The sequence below is a fragment of the Thermobia domestica genome, chromosome 5, assembly GCF_964235325.1.
Source record: "Thermobia domestica chromosome 5, izTheDome1.hap1.1, whole genome shotgun sequence".
NCBI lineage: Eukaryota > Metazoa > Arthropoda > Insecta > Zygentoma > Lepismatidae > Thermobia > Thermobia domestica.
Genome location: NC_137458.1, coordinates 6,962,722 through 6,981,230, shown reverse-complemented (window position 1 = coordinate 6,981,230; position 18,509 = coordinate 6,962,722). Strand labels below are relative to the sequence as shown.

General features: G+C 37.2%; 1 protein-coding gene across 1 annotated transcript in view; it reads left to right on the top strand.

The window, feature by feature from the left end:
* The window catches only part of GABA-B-R3 (gamma-aminobutyric acid type B receptor subunit 3), a 702,393-nt gene that overhangs the window by 396,321 nt on the left and 287,563 nt on the right, over positions 1–18,509 (top strand). The window contains exons 3-4 of the mRNA XM_081758156.1: positions 3,630–3,800; positions 11,523–11,627. Of these exons, the coding sequence (XP_081614282.1) occupies positions 3,630–3,800; positions 11,523–11,627 (276 nt within the window). The remainder of the gene's footprint in view (positions 1–3,629; positions 3,801–11,522; positions 11,628–18,509) is intronic.

The following is an 18,509-nucleotide window of genomic DNA, read 5'->3' as shown; positions in this document are numbered from 1 at the left end:
ATGCATAAAGTGTGCATGACAAATAGACCATTTCATTTCACACTAGGCACATCGTTTGAGTTTGAAATATAAGTAAATTTTATATTGTAAATATTCTTGAAATCAACCTAATTCACAAATTAAACGAAAATAGATTTGTCCTTAAATACCTACGTATTACTTCATTCAAAATTCGAAGAAAATGAAATGAATTCTTTCAGTTTTTTCTCTCCCAGGTTATGCCCTACAAGTTAAAGAGACTGTAATGATAAGAAAAAATGAACTGGGAGGAAACGAAATAACTCCGAGAGAACCCATGCACACGGTTTCTGTCTACCGAAAAGCTCACTTGGCGCGTACTTGGATCATATCAAGGACCTCACGTATCCCACAGATGAATATGCTCTACTATTGAGCCACTGCAGACTTCTACAGAAATTCTACGGAAATAAAATCGATATCAAAATAATAACATATATTTCAGGTTGCTTTGAAACAAATTCTACACATAGGAAGCTAGTTTATTTATCTCTTCGTAGAAAAACGAGATGAAATTAGTATATCATCCGACGGTTATGCCATTTAGGGTAAAGTAGACGGATGATTACTGAAAGTGAATAATTATGAAATTAGATTTTTGTGCTCTCACATCGAGACTCGAACCCGGGACCTAAAGAAAAGGCACACGCACTAGCCAGTACAACAGCAATCAGAGCTTACCTTTTCGTCTTTCCGTTCACTTCAGATCATTTCATTCTCTCCATTATGAGAGGTTCTAGATGTTAGTAAGGAACCCAACACATCTGCTTTAGTACTCTCCGTATTTTCTCCTTTTATTTAAGCTACAAAGGAATTGATATTGTGATGGGTGTTTTCAAAAAATATTCTTCCCTAACTATATAAATAGGCTATCTGTTGTCTTTAATATCGTGTGCAAAGGCAGACATTGACAGTAAGGACACCTGTTACTTGGACCAATAATACTGCAGTTTTCTGGAGAAAATTCGGACGATATTTCTTTGCTTGATATATCCCAATATTGAAAAATATTTGAAGAAATATTTTAGAGTACATTTTATATTAATGTTTTACATTTGTTTTTGAACTCAAAAATGAAATATGTATCTTATTTGGAACTAGCAGCGTTCACCCCGCTTCGCTGGGGTCACTCCGGAACGCAATAAACTTTGTTACTTAGATAATTTTTACTTTTTAGCTTTCAAGTGATATGATAAAAACCATAGTAGATTGCAGTAAATGTTAACATTATATCGCCTGTCATTTATGTTAACCCGCCGAGTGACACGGTCATGCGGGTTGCATATAAATACGTTATTTTTACCTATGATGAACTAACAAAGGATTTGTACGTTATGGACCCTTGAATGGTCAATTATCTCAAGACACTGGTAATTGAAAATTAAAGTGATATGATAAAAACCATCTAGGGTCCAAATCCTAATAACCCCCCAAAAATGAAAGAAATTGGTTCAGCCGTATTAGCGTGATGAGGGAACAAAGGATTTGTGCGTTCTCTTTTATATATAAGATTTGCATTGAACTGAACTATATGTTTCAGTGTTTAACATATATGTAGAACAGTTTACCGTCTATTAGATAGTCTATAGTTTAATTGTAAAATGTGCCATAAGTTGTACTTTAGTTTCTAAAAGAACGAATTTCGCCACATTAAAAATCCCGCAATTCAAAACCTACTCAAATCTCAATTATCAAATTTTAATCACTGCTAATAAACGGCCTGTGGTTCTGTATGGTTGGGAAACATGGTCGCTTACTCTGAGGGAAGAACATAGACTGAAAGTATTTGAGAACAAGATCCTGAAAAGAATATTCGGACCCAAGAGGAACGGGAATGGGGAATGGCGAAAACTTCATAACAAGGAGCTACATAATTTATATGGTTTATCAAACATTGTTAGGATCGTCAAGTCTAGGAGGCTTAGGTGGGCAGGTTATGTAGCTAGAATGGAAGAAAGTAGAAACGCTTTCAAAGTCTTGAGTGGAAGACCAATCGGAAAACGACCATTAGGAAGACCTAGGCGCAAATGGGAGGACAATATTAAGATGGATCTCGCAGAGATAGGAATGCAAAGTAGAAAATGGATCCAATTGGCTAAGGATAGAAGTCAGTTGAGAGCTTTTGTGAACGCCGCATTTAATCTCCAGGTTCCATAGACCATAGAGTTAGTTAGTTACTAAACAAATTATGATTGTTTTATGAAATCTTGAGACTTTTCAAATGCTTTGAGATATTTCAGATTCAATATAGCCAATTTGGAAAAGTCGTAATGCTTGAAGACCCTTAACAAGAAAAGAATGGGACTCTCAGTCATAAAAAATGAAATGAAATCTTTCAGTTTAACGTCCCACGATTATGTCGTTTAGCCTAAGGGAGACGATGATTACGGCAAATGAATGATGATGGAACAATTCGTGGAATGAGAAAGTAGGAGGAAACAGGAGTACCACGAGAAACTCCACAGACACGATGCTGTCCACCACAAATTTACTTGGCCGGGGATCGAACCAAGGACTTCATACATCACCGGTAAGCGCCCTACCACTGAGCCATCGCGCCCCCTACTCAATCTCTTTGAGGAAGTAGTATTATGCAAACTACTATACCTACAAAAAGGATTTAGAATTTAGATTTCTGGGCTTTCGGTATCTATAGCCATTTAGCCCGTTATGTTTGAGGGATAACGCTCCTCGGCGAGCACGCTACCCGGGGAGAGGGAAGGAAGAATGGATTGGGGAAGGGAGGAATCAGCCTGGCACTTGTAAGTTAGGTACCACCCCGGCATTTATCTTGTGTGAATGAGGAAAACCCAGGAAAACCTCATTCAGGGTGGCTGGCCTGAAAAAGCGTTTTACACTTTTTCGACCAAGTGTCCCCACCAAGAATCGAACCCGGGACCGCTCGTATATCTAGCAAAGAAATTAATGATGACTCCTATTTTCTTCATGGAAATGGTTAATTTGAAACATGACAATTTGCGTTTTTTCAACCTTAACTTTTAGCATTTTGTTAAAGGCATTTCTAGTGTTGGAAGATTAAATGTACGAAAGATATAAAGTGACGTACTTCTAGTTTTTCTTTCAAATGGATTTTGTTTGAATTAAGTATTTTTAAAGCTTTTGTAGATTGCTTACTGCAAACTTCTGTAAAGCAAAAAATACCCTTACACACTTATATAAAATGGGCGCTCCAACTTAAACTGAATATCTTAAAAAATGAATGAAGGTTTGTTTGATTTCTGCTCTCTAAATATAGTTCAACTTTGTGTACAGCAATCAATAAATAATAAATATTTTCAGCAATCACCATTGGTTGATTTAACATGGATTTACTCATACAAAAATTAAAGGATTAGATAAATTTTCCTACCCCATCTACTAGTGATAAAATTGAAATTTCTACCGATGTAGCTTTCCCCCGCTAGGAGTCGCTACTGTTTGCATCACACTATGCATTTTCCCTCTCTAGTGGACACTGTAACCTGAGGTATATTGATACATCAACAATTATATATTTACACAAACATTTCTTCAACTGTATTAGTGTGCGATTGTCATAATTATGTGGTTATTTGATTTTTATATTTATGGACTACTGTTGTTTCTTTCAGGTATCATTTGGCTCAACGTCCCCAGCGCTAAGCGACCGAAGGGAATTCCCCTATTTCTACCGAACAGTGGCACCAGATAGTTCCCATAATCCTGCTCGCTTAGCCTTCATTCAGCGTTTCGCATGGGACACAGTTACAGCACTGAGTCAGAATGAAGATATTTTTACATTGGTAAGTGTTTTTATTTCGTTAGTAGAAATCAGATAGCATTTGGGTTCGGTTCACCTCGGCTTATTTATATGTATGTAACACTAAAAGGGGTTTGGGATCTAAGAATTGGGTGAACTACTTTTACCAATGAGATTTTGGAAAGTTCTCATCTTATCTCGTAAAATGAGACGAGAGCTGTCGTTCCTTGTCATGTCTCGATTTTAAAAATAATTTTCTCGTCTAGTAAAACGAGACAAAACATTTCTTATCTTGTAGTCAATATTAACGCAAAATGATTTCAAAATATGATCTTGAATTAGATGCAGAAGTAGATGATAGGCACGCACACTGATCTCTACCTCGACGCGACCAGTTTTCATCATCCTGCACAGAAGATGGGGGTGTTAAATACTCTAATACACAGAGCATACCAAATAGCAGATCCTGATAATATAAGCACAGAACTGTCTCACCTGGAAACGGTATTCAAATTCAACGGATATTCGTCAAAACATATCAAGACAGCCATGAGAAAATACAGTAGCAGAAATTGCACCACAAAAGAGGACAACACGGCAGACAAGGAAAATATAGCAGTTATTCCATATATGGGAAAAACCTCCAACCAACTAGCAAGACTATTGAAGAAATTCAACATCAAGACTGTACACTGCCCTCCACCGAAGATCAGGAGTTTACTACCAACGGCAAAAGACTCATTGGGATTAAAGACACCAGGCATCTATAGGATCACCTGTGAATGTAACGCCACTTACATAGTTGAAACTGGAAGGAACATTGAAGACAGAATGAAAGAACACCAGCGACACACCAGACTTAAACAACCTGAAAAATCTGCAATAGCCGAACACTGCATACAATACAATCATACAGCCATGTGGGACCAAATTGAAGTACTAAAGAAAAGCAAACAGTTCTGGGACAGGAAAATACATGAATCCCTCTTCATCCGTACATACAAGCCATCCATCAACAGAGACGAAGGTTATCATCTACCTGACATCTGGATCCAGCTTCTCAGTACGAAAAGAACCATCAGCCAATCAGAGAACAGTTTCCACCAGCAAAATCAGAGCATGCCATTGGCCAACAAAAAGAACCAATAGAAATACAGCAATTCCTAAAGACTACAATATAAATTGTATGACCAGCACACTCCAACACATAGCTCTGAAGATGTTGCCGCTGTATGGTAAAGAAAGCTCAGCACATCAACACTCACTCTGGCAGCAATCCCGACAACATTCGATTAAAGATTTCAAAATATGTTTAACCTCTGTATAGCCTTTGCATAGAATTCCTGTCTCTAGGGATCGGTAAAAATACAAATTTTAAATATGCATTAAAATTAAAGCCTATAGGTGTAGCACTTGTTTCTCTATGAACATGTTTTTGGCTTGATTCTATATGCCAGAACTAAAATAGACACGCTGATTGGTGTCTTGTCAGGATAAGCTATCAGCAAATTCGAAGTCAGAACGCCCTCCCACCTGGTCTAGTGACTAGCGCGCACGCCTTTTATGCACAATTCCCTTATTCGTTTGCGGGAAGAGAACCATGGAATTTGAATTCATTACGATTGTTTTTTGGATTTCACCTTAAACTATATGTTCCCATTTCATGTATCCTTAGTTGTGACAAGAAACGCTAAATTCCAACCAATCGAAGCCAGGAAATCCGGATTGAGAAGCAAGAACGTTAACGTCTACTGTATGCTCCTTTGGTTAACTGAAATCATAAAAATACATTTAAAAGCAAAAATAGTTATCTAATGATTCCATTAATGAGGCGGAAAGTACAGTAATACAGTAGTAATCCTGTAGTAATATAGTAGTAATCCTTGTCAGGGATTTAAAAGGGTTAATGACACCGCCAACAAACCATACTACACCAGGGCTGGATTAACCCACAGGAGGCCCGGGGCTAGAAAAAGTATGTGGTCCCTGCTAACTTCACCTAATATACTTCTGTGAAAGTACACTAAAAAATTAGTTGAATATGTTTCGTATTTTTGGTCATACTTTATTTTATGATGATGATTGTACCTTCATGGTGCTTTTTAAATAGCCAGTTGAGATTTTTATCAGAGTGGAGGCTCCTGTCCACCTGGAGGCCCGAGTCTATAGTCCCCATGTTTCATATTTTTGTCCATATTTTATTTTAAGAGGATGATTGTACCTTCGTGATTCTTTTTAGATAGCCAGTTGAGATTTTTATCAGAGTGGAGGCCAGGGGCGGATCCAGGACTGACTTCCTAAGGGGGGTGGGCGGGTTATCATACTGCTACTTAGAGCTACTTTTAAGAGCTTCAAATTCTGGAATGGGTTTTATTTATATATATAAAATAAGAAAGTTTCCTCTTCTGGAGGGGGGATTGCCCAGATCGCCCCCCTGGATCAGCCACTGGTGGAGGCCCAGGGCTATAGCATCCTAAACCCCCCTAATCCGGCCCTGTACTATATGTGTATTCTTTTATCGTATTCCTAATGATAGAAGATATAATTTATGCATAGCGAAAAGTAGCATAAGTACTCGCACGTGAACATTTATTAGAAATGAAACGAAATGAAATCTTTCAGTTTAACGTCCCACGATTAAGTCCTTTAGGCTAAAGGAGACGGAGGATAAAAGGCAATTAAATGTTCGTGGAAGAATTGGTGGAATGATGATCTGGGAGGAAACGGGAGTACACGAGAAAAGATGCGAACACTATGTTGTCTACAACAAATTTAAGTGGCCGCGGATCGAGTCAGGGACCCCATAAATCAGAGGTAATCGCTTCCCCACTGAGCCACCGTGTCCCACAAAATTTATAAGAATATGGGCATTTGAGTCAATTATGCAGAGAAGTTAATTTCCGATTCCCAAAATCCAAGTAGAAGAAAGAAAAGGCGTAAAAATAAATGTGAGAAGAGCAAGGCTATTGATTTTGACACAAAATTGAACAATTACTTCCTGTTACCAAAAGCGTTTGTGAGTGTCTGCTTTTGGTGGTATGGTAATGTTTGGTATTTCTGCTGACAGCGATTAAACCTCTGTTGATCTACTCTTAGCATTGTTACATTGCGCTTGTATGCACACAATTTGCACTCTCAAATTAATTAGTTCTCTCCATTTAAACATATAGCGATGTATAATTAAAGCAATATATATATATATATATACACGGGATAAAAGTGAATCTGAAAAGGTAGGGGACGCATGACGTCTCGCCGTTTCCCTTGCCTATTTTTGCCGTTCTAATTTTCTAGGAAGTGGGTGTACGCCATAGATATTATACGGAAGTTGAGGGATGACGTTTCCCCGCGTTCCTCCTTACTTTTACCCCTAGGGAGAGAGAGAGAGAGAGAGAGAGAGAGAGAGAGAGAGAGAGAGAGAGAGGGGCAGTTATAAAAATTATAGTAATTACTCAAAAGAACCAAAGTCAATTAATTAACTTGTCATACAATCAATGTATATTGGTTATGGAATATAAATAGATAAAGGTAACCAAGAAAATTCTCTTGATTTTTGTGGAGGTCTGAGTTCAATTGGGCCTCACACCGTGAGTTAAATGCAAATGGAGATAAGGCGAAATTAGATTGTTTGTGTGGATATATCCAACATACTATCTGGTTGTGGTAGTTCAGTTACACCGTGAACTTGCGTAAGGACAGAGTGAACATGGGACCTCCACAGAGCGAGTTATGCTGTACGAGTCAAACTGAGGTCAAATGCCGCTGCAGCGGGGTGGAAGAAATACCAGGCCTTTGCTGAAGCGAAAGTTTCGTGATACGCACACATTGCAGCGATGGTTCAACAAGTTTAAGGACGGTGACGAAACCCTCCAAGACGCACCACGTGCCGAAAGACCAACACGTGTACAAAATTAAAATCTTCAGGCAGTAACTGAGTCGAACAGTGGACAGACCTGTGAGAAACTGAGACTAAAATTCAGTGTGAGTGAAGAAACCATTCGGCAGCACCTCCATCAATTTGGGAAGCACTACAAGTTGCATCGATTGTTTGCACATGATTTCACTCCGGGCCAGATGGAAACGCGGGCAGACACCTGTGTTTCTTTGCTGTCTCGATTGAGGAAGGAGTCATTTCTAGATATAGTGTTGACATGTGATGAGAAGTGGGTCCTATACGAAGCTCCACGGCGCCGTCATCATTGGTTAGCATCTCATGAACCGGTTCCAAAACAACCGAAACCAGCAGTTCCCATCGTGCGTCGGGAACCGCTACGAGCTGGTCACAGCATCAATGTAACTATGTACTGTTAGCAACTGGGACGTGTTCAAGAAAAACTCAAAACTCTGGAGCCAGGGCTTGTGAATCGCAAAGGGGTCCTCCTGTTACAGGACAACGCTAAGCTCCTCGTGACTAGGATGACCCAGGACACCATTCTACGCAATGGATGGGAAGCACTATTGCATCCGCCATACTCTCCGGATATTGCACCGTCCGATTATCACCTGTTCCATTCCTTGGATAAACATCTTAGAGGACGCCAGTTCAAATCCCTAGCAGAGATGCAACATGCACTTGATACCTTCTTCGCTTGACCGTCCACCAAGTTCTACCGCGACGGAATCCATGGCCTTCCAGAACCTTATCAGAAGGTCGTCGATGCTAATGGGGTATTTTTGATCTTCCAGGTACGTCTTAGGTGGCATATCGATGTTCGAGGGTGTTGGGTGAAAAAGCGACAGAACTTTCTGTGTTTATCTTTGTATAACCGTTGTATATAATTTTTCGTACCTATAATGGTATTGATTAATTGAAATGAACTTCCATTTTCTACAATCTAAGTAATAGAATACCGCCATATATAACAACAAAGTAGATACTTGATCCGTTAAATATGTAAACTTTTGTCACAGGTAAAAGAGACAAGTTTATTCTTTACTCTAGCGCAGGGATAAAAGTGGATCTGGAAACGTAGGGGGACGTATGACGTCACGCCGTCTCCTTTGCCTATCTTTGCCTATTGTAATTTTTTTAGAAAGTGGGGTGACACCACATATATTTTCTGGAAGTGAGGGGACGACGTCCTGTCGCGTTATCCCGCACTTTTTACCCCCCTGCTCTAGAGTCTAATAAAAGCACTTTTAATAATTCCATTTCTTTTGCTTTTCTTTCGAGTAAATATAGTTGGAAATGTAGTGCATGAAAGGGACACAAGAATTACAAAGAACATCATCAAGTCTTTTCTGAATATATGGCAGACATTTTCTCTGAAGTTTCTATGCAGGGAATTAAAGCGAGTAAAGAATAAAATAATGGACTTACTCGCCTATCCTCCACTCCTTTCATTTCTTTTAGTGTTCCACAATAAAGTTTCTAAAATTCATTCGTGTTTGATATAATTTAATGTAGATTTTCTTTTATCCCTTTTGGTAACTTCAATGCTTGGGATTAAAATCAACCGAAAATCAGTGGTGAATTTAACCCACTCATGTGCTATGGATTACACTTCCCTCCACAGATTTAATAAAATATTAGAATGTACCACGTGCTTGTGTTTACAAAATTCTAAACGTTCAAAATTTATAAACAACAACCACGTGCACCTTACTATGGCGGAGACAACAGTGACACCATCAGTCACATGACCAGGAGAAAACAGTAGCGCCGTAATCTCAACTGGAGCGCCGATATAACCAAGATAGTTCCATGGACAACTATTAGTCTCAGCTGGTAAATCTCTCCTTTAACTTGCTCGAGCGCTAGGAGATATCCGACTCAAGCCTCTAGTTTGTTTCGGAACTCTAGGCTTTCCTTCCTCCCGCTTAGCTTGTTGCGGAGTTCTGTCGGGATTCCTAGCCTCAGTCATTTAGTTTGCTTCGGAGCTCTGTGTGTTTGTTTTTAAATCTTCTCTCTACTTGCTTCGGAGCATTGGGGATTTCTAATCCATTCCGCCTAGTTTACTTCGAGATTTGTGCAAATCCTGCCGTAGGCTGCCCGGACTTTCGTTCGCCTTTCTATACCTTGTATTAGAGAAATTACATTATTTTTCTATTCTTGTAGAATGCTGTTTATAGATTTTTATAATAAAACCGATAGTGAGATTCTATTCCAGATTATAATTTACTCTATCGAAGTTCTACTAACACATTTACAGGGAGAACTTTACAATATGATCCAATTCGAAAATACTTTCTCATAAAAAAAAATATTAGATATTCATGCAATGTAGTATACAGTTATTTTTGATTCACAATCATTAGCATTACCTGGATTTAACGTAATTCAAGAACGAGAGAGTGGACCTCTTCTTCTACCCCTCCATGGTAACAAAAATGCTCCATGGTAACTTTAGTAAATAATATTCGAGTGTAACAGGCCACCATGCATGTGCTTATTGAGATGTTCACATGGTTCTCGCTGTTGCAATTGAAGTCAATCAAATAAAAGAAGTCACTTAACTCATGTGAGGCTGCGGTAGCTCAGTGGTATAGCGTTCACATTTGGTACATAGGGTCCTTAGTTCGATCCCAGTTTGCGCCAAGTGAGTTTCATGGTGGACAAGCACCATGCGCCATGTGGGTTTTCTCGAGATTCTCCCGTTTCCACCATTCCACCATTTCATTCATTTCTCATCAGCGCCGTCTCCTTTAGCCTGGCTGGCATAACCGTGGGACGTACAAATAAAAGATATCATTTCATTTCATTTTTCACTTAACTCCTTCCCCCGAAAATTAAAAAAAAAATCTACGATATTTTTTGAAGAGCCTTTTCATGGGTAAACGGTTAACGTACGCGCCTTTTGTGTGTGAGACCACAATATTGCCTCGTTGTTCTCCTGAAACCGATTCCGTCTCCACAGAAATAGTTTTATGTTTTCCAAAACAGTTTTCACCGAAACCAGTTTTGGAGAAAACCGAAATGTCGTTTTCTCGGATTTCGATATTTCTAGAAACTGGTTTCCGGTTTTTATAAAAGCCGGTTTAGCACATCCCTAATTTAAAATACCTTCTCATGCCGCATACTATTAAAAGCTTTCTCCTGGCAAATACCATGAAGTGATGTAATAAGTGCTCAGTAAATTGCTTATATTGATTGGGATTTTTAACTGTAATTAACTAGTGCATTCTTAACTAGAGCATTCTTAAAATCAGCAATTTTGTACCTATTTTCAGCGTTTTGCAAACAATTTAAGACATTTGTATTAATATTTTATTTACTAATTAATGATAATTCTCAATTCAGTAAAGTCTAGACTCTGCTCACCAATATGAAAAATATTTAATAAATTGTATCTTGAGCCATCTAATGAGCACATATTGTTAGAATTTTCCAATTACTTAATTACTTAACAACGTTTAGGAAAGCACCTCTTTTCACGGTTTGTTTATTGTCTGTCCCTCTCAGATCTCGTGTGTTGTATAACTAACTATGCTATATGTTTTAACTTTGACCATTTCATTCATTTTTTTCGATTCTTCGATCATTTGACCTTCCGATTCCGGTTTTAAGAAATTACCTGTCAGCCCATGTAAGTATATAGGTTAGTAGCTAGATTCGTTCCTTTCTTTACCAAACTTTAATATTTAATTCACAAAGTATTGCAGAGCGATCGTTAGCAAGTGAATGCGGGTTAGAGCCTCGCAGGACACTTTTTTTGTTTTCGTTACGAATCGGTTCATTGAACGATTCATTGAATGAAATGGCCAAAGTAAAGACTTGCCAAGTATGCTTTATATTGATTTCAATTAATATTATATCATTTTGTAGGCTGTGAACGACTTAGTGACAGAACTGGAACAAGCCAATATCACTTGCAAAGCGACAATCACGTTTGCTGAGAATGACTTTAAGGATCAACTGCTCATGCTCAGGGTAAGACATTAAAGTTTTCGTTTATTTTTTACATGTATTTTTATTTGTTTGTTTATTTAGTAATCAAGGTTGTGGGATGCCGTTTAGTATCTCCCCAAATCCATCGGCGGGTCCGGAACTGGTACTGTGACTTATAGTGAGGGGAAGTAAACGACCTTGTTTATGCGTATACTCACCGTCGCTGACGCGCCTTCTCCCTATGGACGTATCCCTGGCTACCGATCTTGTCTTCCTGGTGCGCTCCTACCCTGGCACAATTAGATAGCATTTCTGCTTTTCAGTGGCCACCTAGTGCAAGTTAGTTTGTGTTTTATGCACTTATTTTTTTTTTATCCCATACGTCCACACTACACTTATACTCATCACAGTTGGAAATAACGAACCGTAATCAGTAACAAGTGAGCCAAAATCACTGCCAACTGATTTCGGGGAGAAACAAAATAATACACAAGGTTTTCAAATTATTGTATTCAAAAAGTGAATGATTTTGCCTCGCTTTTCTTTGTGTTCAATGTAATAATATTCTAATGCAGTCTTTAGTCTTATTTGTTTGGTGTGTGTCAACTAATTGCGCACAGATCAATAATATATCAGCAAATTTGATTTCCCATCAAAAGCGCAGAAACACGCATCAGCCTGTGCTAGTTGAGCATAACAGGCAAGCTCCGCATCTCTTTCAATTCAGGGCACGGCGAAGCTGGTGGACATATACGGACGCACAGGGGTGTATCTGTAGGAAGCAGGCGCATTAGTAACAACATAGAACTGCTTGTAACGCTATAGTGTTTGTGCAAGGATTCAAACTGGCGAAGTTAATTTACATTTGTGTGTCATAAAGACATCTTTTCACTCTTACTTGGTATCAGTAGAATTGCATGATTATGAAGGACAATTTGTGATGCTGTGTCTATGTTGATGCATGACTTAAATGTTAAAAGTTGCAGGCAAACCCAGACACTACACTCAAATATAGACCAGTGGTTCTCAACCTGGGGTGAGTGATTGACTCCATTAAAAAACCTGACCAAGATAATCGCTGTCACCTGTCTCAAAATCTTAACGGATTGACTCCATTAACGAACCCGAGCGAGTTAATCGCTGCCACCTGTCAAGATGTTAATTGATTGACTCCACTAACGAACGATACAGTCGCTGTCACCTGTTCGATAGGTTAACGGATTGACTCCATTAATATATTGGCAGGTGACGATGACTTTAACGGAGGAAAAATACATATCCCATTTTCTACTATTGAAACAAAGGTGTACAGCTCTACAATGCTAGGAGGTACACTTCACGAAGTTACGAAAGGAAAACATAAAAGCGTAAATCGTGATTGGGAAAGAGGAGTCGCTATATGTTAATCTTCGATTTGATAATTTAGCCAAATAAATTAAAATAAATGAATTTTGGAATTGTATGTAGGTTATATGTACATTTCGTTATTGGTTAATTAATATCGGACTTCCGAAGAGAAACATCAAAAGAGAATTTAATGACCGTGTCTATAGCGACAACTCCTAGTCATGACCCCTCTTCAGTTTTATTAGAAAGAGGAACAGAAAGAGAGAGGAGAAAATAGAAGGTAGGAGAAAAGAAGGAAAAGGAGAAGAAGAAAAGAAGAAATGAAGAAGGAACTAGAGATGAAGGACTACTGGATAATGATGGTAATATGGTAAAGGAACTCGAATGGTTATTGAAAAGGTGATTCATACTCGAATGTTATTACTTGAAGATCATTTCTGAAATGAACCTGAAGGGACACATGTTCCCTCATACTACTTCGACCTGGATCCAGGCAACTGCACACATGGGAGTTGCCCTGAACCAGCCCAGGTGACGAGAAATTTTAATTTAATCGTTTGTCTGTTATTTCCGAATGTTAAATAACTTTTATGATGTATCTGAATATCCATGGTGCAGATCGAACACACATTTGAATTAGCCAAGGAAAAAAATCAAAGTGATGTACATATTTTCCGCAAATAGAAGTTTTGAGATTTCTGAAAAGACTGTCATTATTTGAGCTTATCTTCTTATTTTGGCTTTACTCCCAAAGCCGATTTAGAGTAATTTAGAGCTACTTATCCTTCATGACTTCGGTCATGCACCAATACAGTTAATATAGGTCTACTATTACACACATATTATAAACACTATCGTCTAAATCAATATTAAATGCTACCACTTAAAACTAAATTTGTCATTCATTCACGCACACACACAGATACATGCAGGACAATATATTGACATAGGTAAACCAGTTTAAAAGACTCTATCATCTAGCTACAGTTAGTGACCATTTACTACATCTATTGAGAAATTAAACACAGAATGTTAAGAACATGCAAATAAGTATACACATAAATGTATCATCCCACATACAATAACGGACTACATCAATATAAATATACATATATATTTGATATTAGTAGACAGACGAAAAGAGAATATTAATTATAATTTTTGATAAAATAGAATGTACATTTTTAAAAAAATCTAGTTACCTTTTATAATATTTCATACGAAAGAAAAAAACTTAAAGTTGATGGTTAGAAATTGAGTCTGTATCTTATATGAAAGGAAAGAAAAAACTTCAAAGATGATAAAAAAGAGTTCTTTCTCAAACTTTCCGACGATTTGTTATGTCACACGTATTAGCAAAGCACCCTTTTGGTGTCCATGTACTTAACTTCACATTATTTAAATGTACACACATGAGATCATATTTATATATTGTAAACAACACATATACAGTCTGTAGACGTATTTATATATACAGTTTCTTCCATTTCCTAGATTAAGAGAACAAAGTTTTGTCACTAATATCACGGTGACTACGTCACTTCTCGGGTCATTTTAGTTATTATCTCGTTCATTGACTAGCTTTCAATCACTATCCCCTTGTATCACAAGGTACATACAATCATAGTTATATTTGTACAACGTATTGAAAAACGAGAATTTTCTAGGTCCAAACGGATTTCTTTTTATATCAAGAACACGATTACTGAGGTGGAACACTTTTCAGGTTTGAGGATTTGTATATAATGGATAAAATTGAAATGTAATGATACAGAAGGATTTTAGGTTCATGAACTTGAGGGTAGGTTTACTGATAAATTAGTGTTACGAAGACCTGCCTAAGTTTCATGCCTCATGCAGTTGTCATAATTACAGACAATATTAGTAGTTACTTAATAACATTACAAAGATTAAACAGAATATCTACCATGCGGCGGTATTTTAAAATTCACAACTTATATTCGTCGGAAATTTCAAAACTATAGCAACCAACAACCGTTCGGGGCAAGGTACCGAGACCCTCTACACATATCAACTCAATTAAACATTATACATTTCACTTTAACATCATATTTATATTCAATTTGTATTTATACCTCAACATACATATACTCAATAATCATTTAATCCTTCAAATTAATAACCCCGAGAAATAAATTTTTCAGGTTCCAACACTTCAGATAAAGAAAAATCCGACTATATCGATAATTCAACTGATTAACAGCGCATAATGATAAAATTCATATTCGCAAACATTCTGTTTTTAAAAAGTGGACATTTAATGTGCAAGGCAGGCACCTAAACACAGAAAATATAGATATAATTTAATCAAAAAAATGTTAGCCGTACTTTTCGGCCCAAACATCTACGACAATATTCACCTCTATGGTAACAAATGGAACCAAAAGTACAAAAATGACGGATAACACAACGGAAAATTTCAGATGGATTATCATGAAAGAAACGAACGCAAAAATTTAATTGTTTACTGAACTATCACTCACTATCGCGGTGGGTCGAAATGTGATGGAAAACGATCCCTTAATATTCAACATCAACAAATACCTCCATGAATCATGTCTCGCAATATCTCAGTCAGACATTCAGTTTCAAGTGATATATATTAAATGGTTGATATTTGTCAAGTTCAAAACTCGGGTGGGGGAGGCTGAATTTTTTTTAAAAAATCTTGGAGAAAAGAAAATAGAAGTTTAACTAGATAAGAAAACAGCGGCGTGCCATAAGAATAAGCTAGGACACTAAAATTACAAAGATAAGTGGTCGAATTTAGACATGACAAGTCTGAGTCCTCAATGAGATTTTCATAAAGACAAGTGCTGTAGGAAAATCCCACTCCTCACAATATCCAGTCAAACGCCATTGGAGACTCCTGCCCTACCGGAAATGATTATGTGGTCTCTAATTTAGAATATCAAAATAAAAAATTATCCGACTCTTCAGAAACTCAGAAAAGTTACGAGTAAAGTATGGAAACTAGAATATAGTCAATAACTAGACAAAATCTTACAGGAATCTGCAAAAATTGAAAAAAAATGTACTAGCAAGTTGTCTGCCAAATCTTACTAGTCGCTCCCAATCCGTAAGATTCGCTACATCTTGAGGCGTCGATTAATTTCGATTACTACGTAGTTTTGAATTCAATAAAATGAAGATATGTGGGAGAGGGAAAACATCGACAACCTGGCACGGAAAAAGAGATTCTACTGTAATAAATTTACTATATTATTCAATCCTATCCACTTCGTCATATCTGCAAGCAGTAATGAATTTGGCTTAATCAGGTGACGTCGAAAAAAGAAAACAATTCAGAGTTTCAGAGTAGTATCGCAAATGTAAGATGAACGCATATATTTAAACTGTACCAATTCTGCAAACAGCTATTCGGTTATGTGATTACTTGAAACTAGCCGCAAACATTTGCTATATGACCACCATTCGGATCGTCAGACCAGATGAGCAGTTAGTATATACGGTTGTTATTATAGGTCGAGCCACGAAGTGAAAATACAATCCATCATTTTAACATGACACATTATCCTCACAAAAACTTCTGATGTAATGGTCAGTTTACTAAATATTATATATATGTATAATCAATCCCTTGTGGCAAAATTCACAACTAGGCACATACATACACGGGTGTCCTAATATTTATTCACATTCACTACAATATATATATATATATATATATATATATATATATATATATATATATATATATTATCACTATCTTTATTCATTTATATTTATTCCCACTTATAACACATAAGCTTCTTTATAGACCTTATTTCATCATTCTGGCCTAGATTGTTTTAAGCAGTCTCGATATACAGGGTTTTCATAAAGTCTGGACGGATTTAATTTGCTTATAATTTTCATAAAAATGCTCATAATGAAATCAAATAAAGTGCAAACGGTAGCGAAAGGATTACATTTTTAGTTGGCAACACTGTTAGATAAGCGGCAACTGAACACGTTGAGAGAAGGAGAGGGAGGGCAAGGGTCAGTTTCTTACCAAATTCCATCCATTGTTGTTTTCATTGTTGTTTCAATATTGACTGTTAAAAGTAAGTTGTAAGCTGTATTGGTGTGTGTGTCTTTTAAAGAAATAAATAAATGAAAAACTTCTCTAAGAAGACTATTTTTTTTTTACCGTATCAAAGATGGCGTCGGTGAAAGAGAAAGCGCAATGTGTTCTGTGGTACGCAGAGCTAAAATCACCAATTCTGGTGTGTCGAAAGTTCACCAAAGAGTTCAAAAAGCCGGCACCGACTGAGAGTGCAACCCGAAAGTGGCATGCTAAGTTCTTGGAGACAGGAAGCGTCCTGGACCGTCCTCGAAGTGGGAGGCCGCCAACATCGCCTGCAACAGTGAGCAGAGTAAGGGAAAGCATTATCAACAGCCCACAGAAGTCGATTCCTAGATAGTCCAAATGGCGTCCAGTTGGAGGTGTGGCGGTGAATGAACTGAGCTGGTGCAGATTACAGGTAAAAATTTAATCCTTCCGCTACCGTTTGCACTTTATTTGATTTCAATATGAGAATTTTTATGAAAATTATAAGCAAATTAAATCCGTCCAGACTTTATGAAAACCCTGTATATATATATAAAATCAACAAGTCACTACAATACACTGATCAGTAAATGAGAATTTGTATGGACTAATACTAAATTCTTTCAGTGCAAACTACAGTATATTTCACTTCACGGCTTCGTATTATTTTTATATGGAATGAGGATTCAATATCATTACCTATCCTCTTAACTAAATGCAATTATATCTTGAAAGCAATAACAATGCGATCATTCACAGAAAGCAACGAAGAGAGAGAGAATTTGAAACTGCAGCCTGACAACAGAAAAATGCCATATAGACAAACTTCAGTTTACAGACAAAAACAAAGTTTAATTTCATTAATCATTTCGTTACCAAACTATATAAAGTATTGTGCTTTTTAGAGAAGCCACATTATAATGTAATTTGTCTACATATTTATTCACATGGACCAGAACTAATATTTATGCATCAATTAATTACAAAAGATGGGTAATTTTCTGGTTGACTAGATCCTTAAGTCTCGGAGTAACATAACACTAGCGATGAGTAGTTCCTAACCGAGCGAGAGATGGCGTTGGTAGTATGAAAACAAACTTTCCACTACTAAACACGCTTTGTACTCTGTTATCGGTGAACTATAATCAGTATATTATGTAGTGATGTTACGGACTTACTGTGAATTGGCTTTGCTGACCAAAAGAGATGAATTCTTACACAACAATACACTCTCCGTAAGTAAATAAATCATACTCTCACTGACACATTACTCCTACTATATACGTACTAAGTTACACACATACATGCCACATCCCACATAAACCAAGAAAGCAAATACCAATACATATCACTACACATATTAATATTCATATTATCACACATCTCAACTATACGTAAATCAAACAAATCACTAAATTTCACCATATGCACAATTGGCTCTGTAATCTGGGAAAAGGAACGGAATAATCAGAGCCAAGTGGTCCTTCTGTTAACTAAACCAT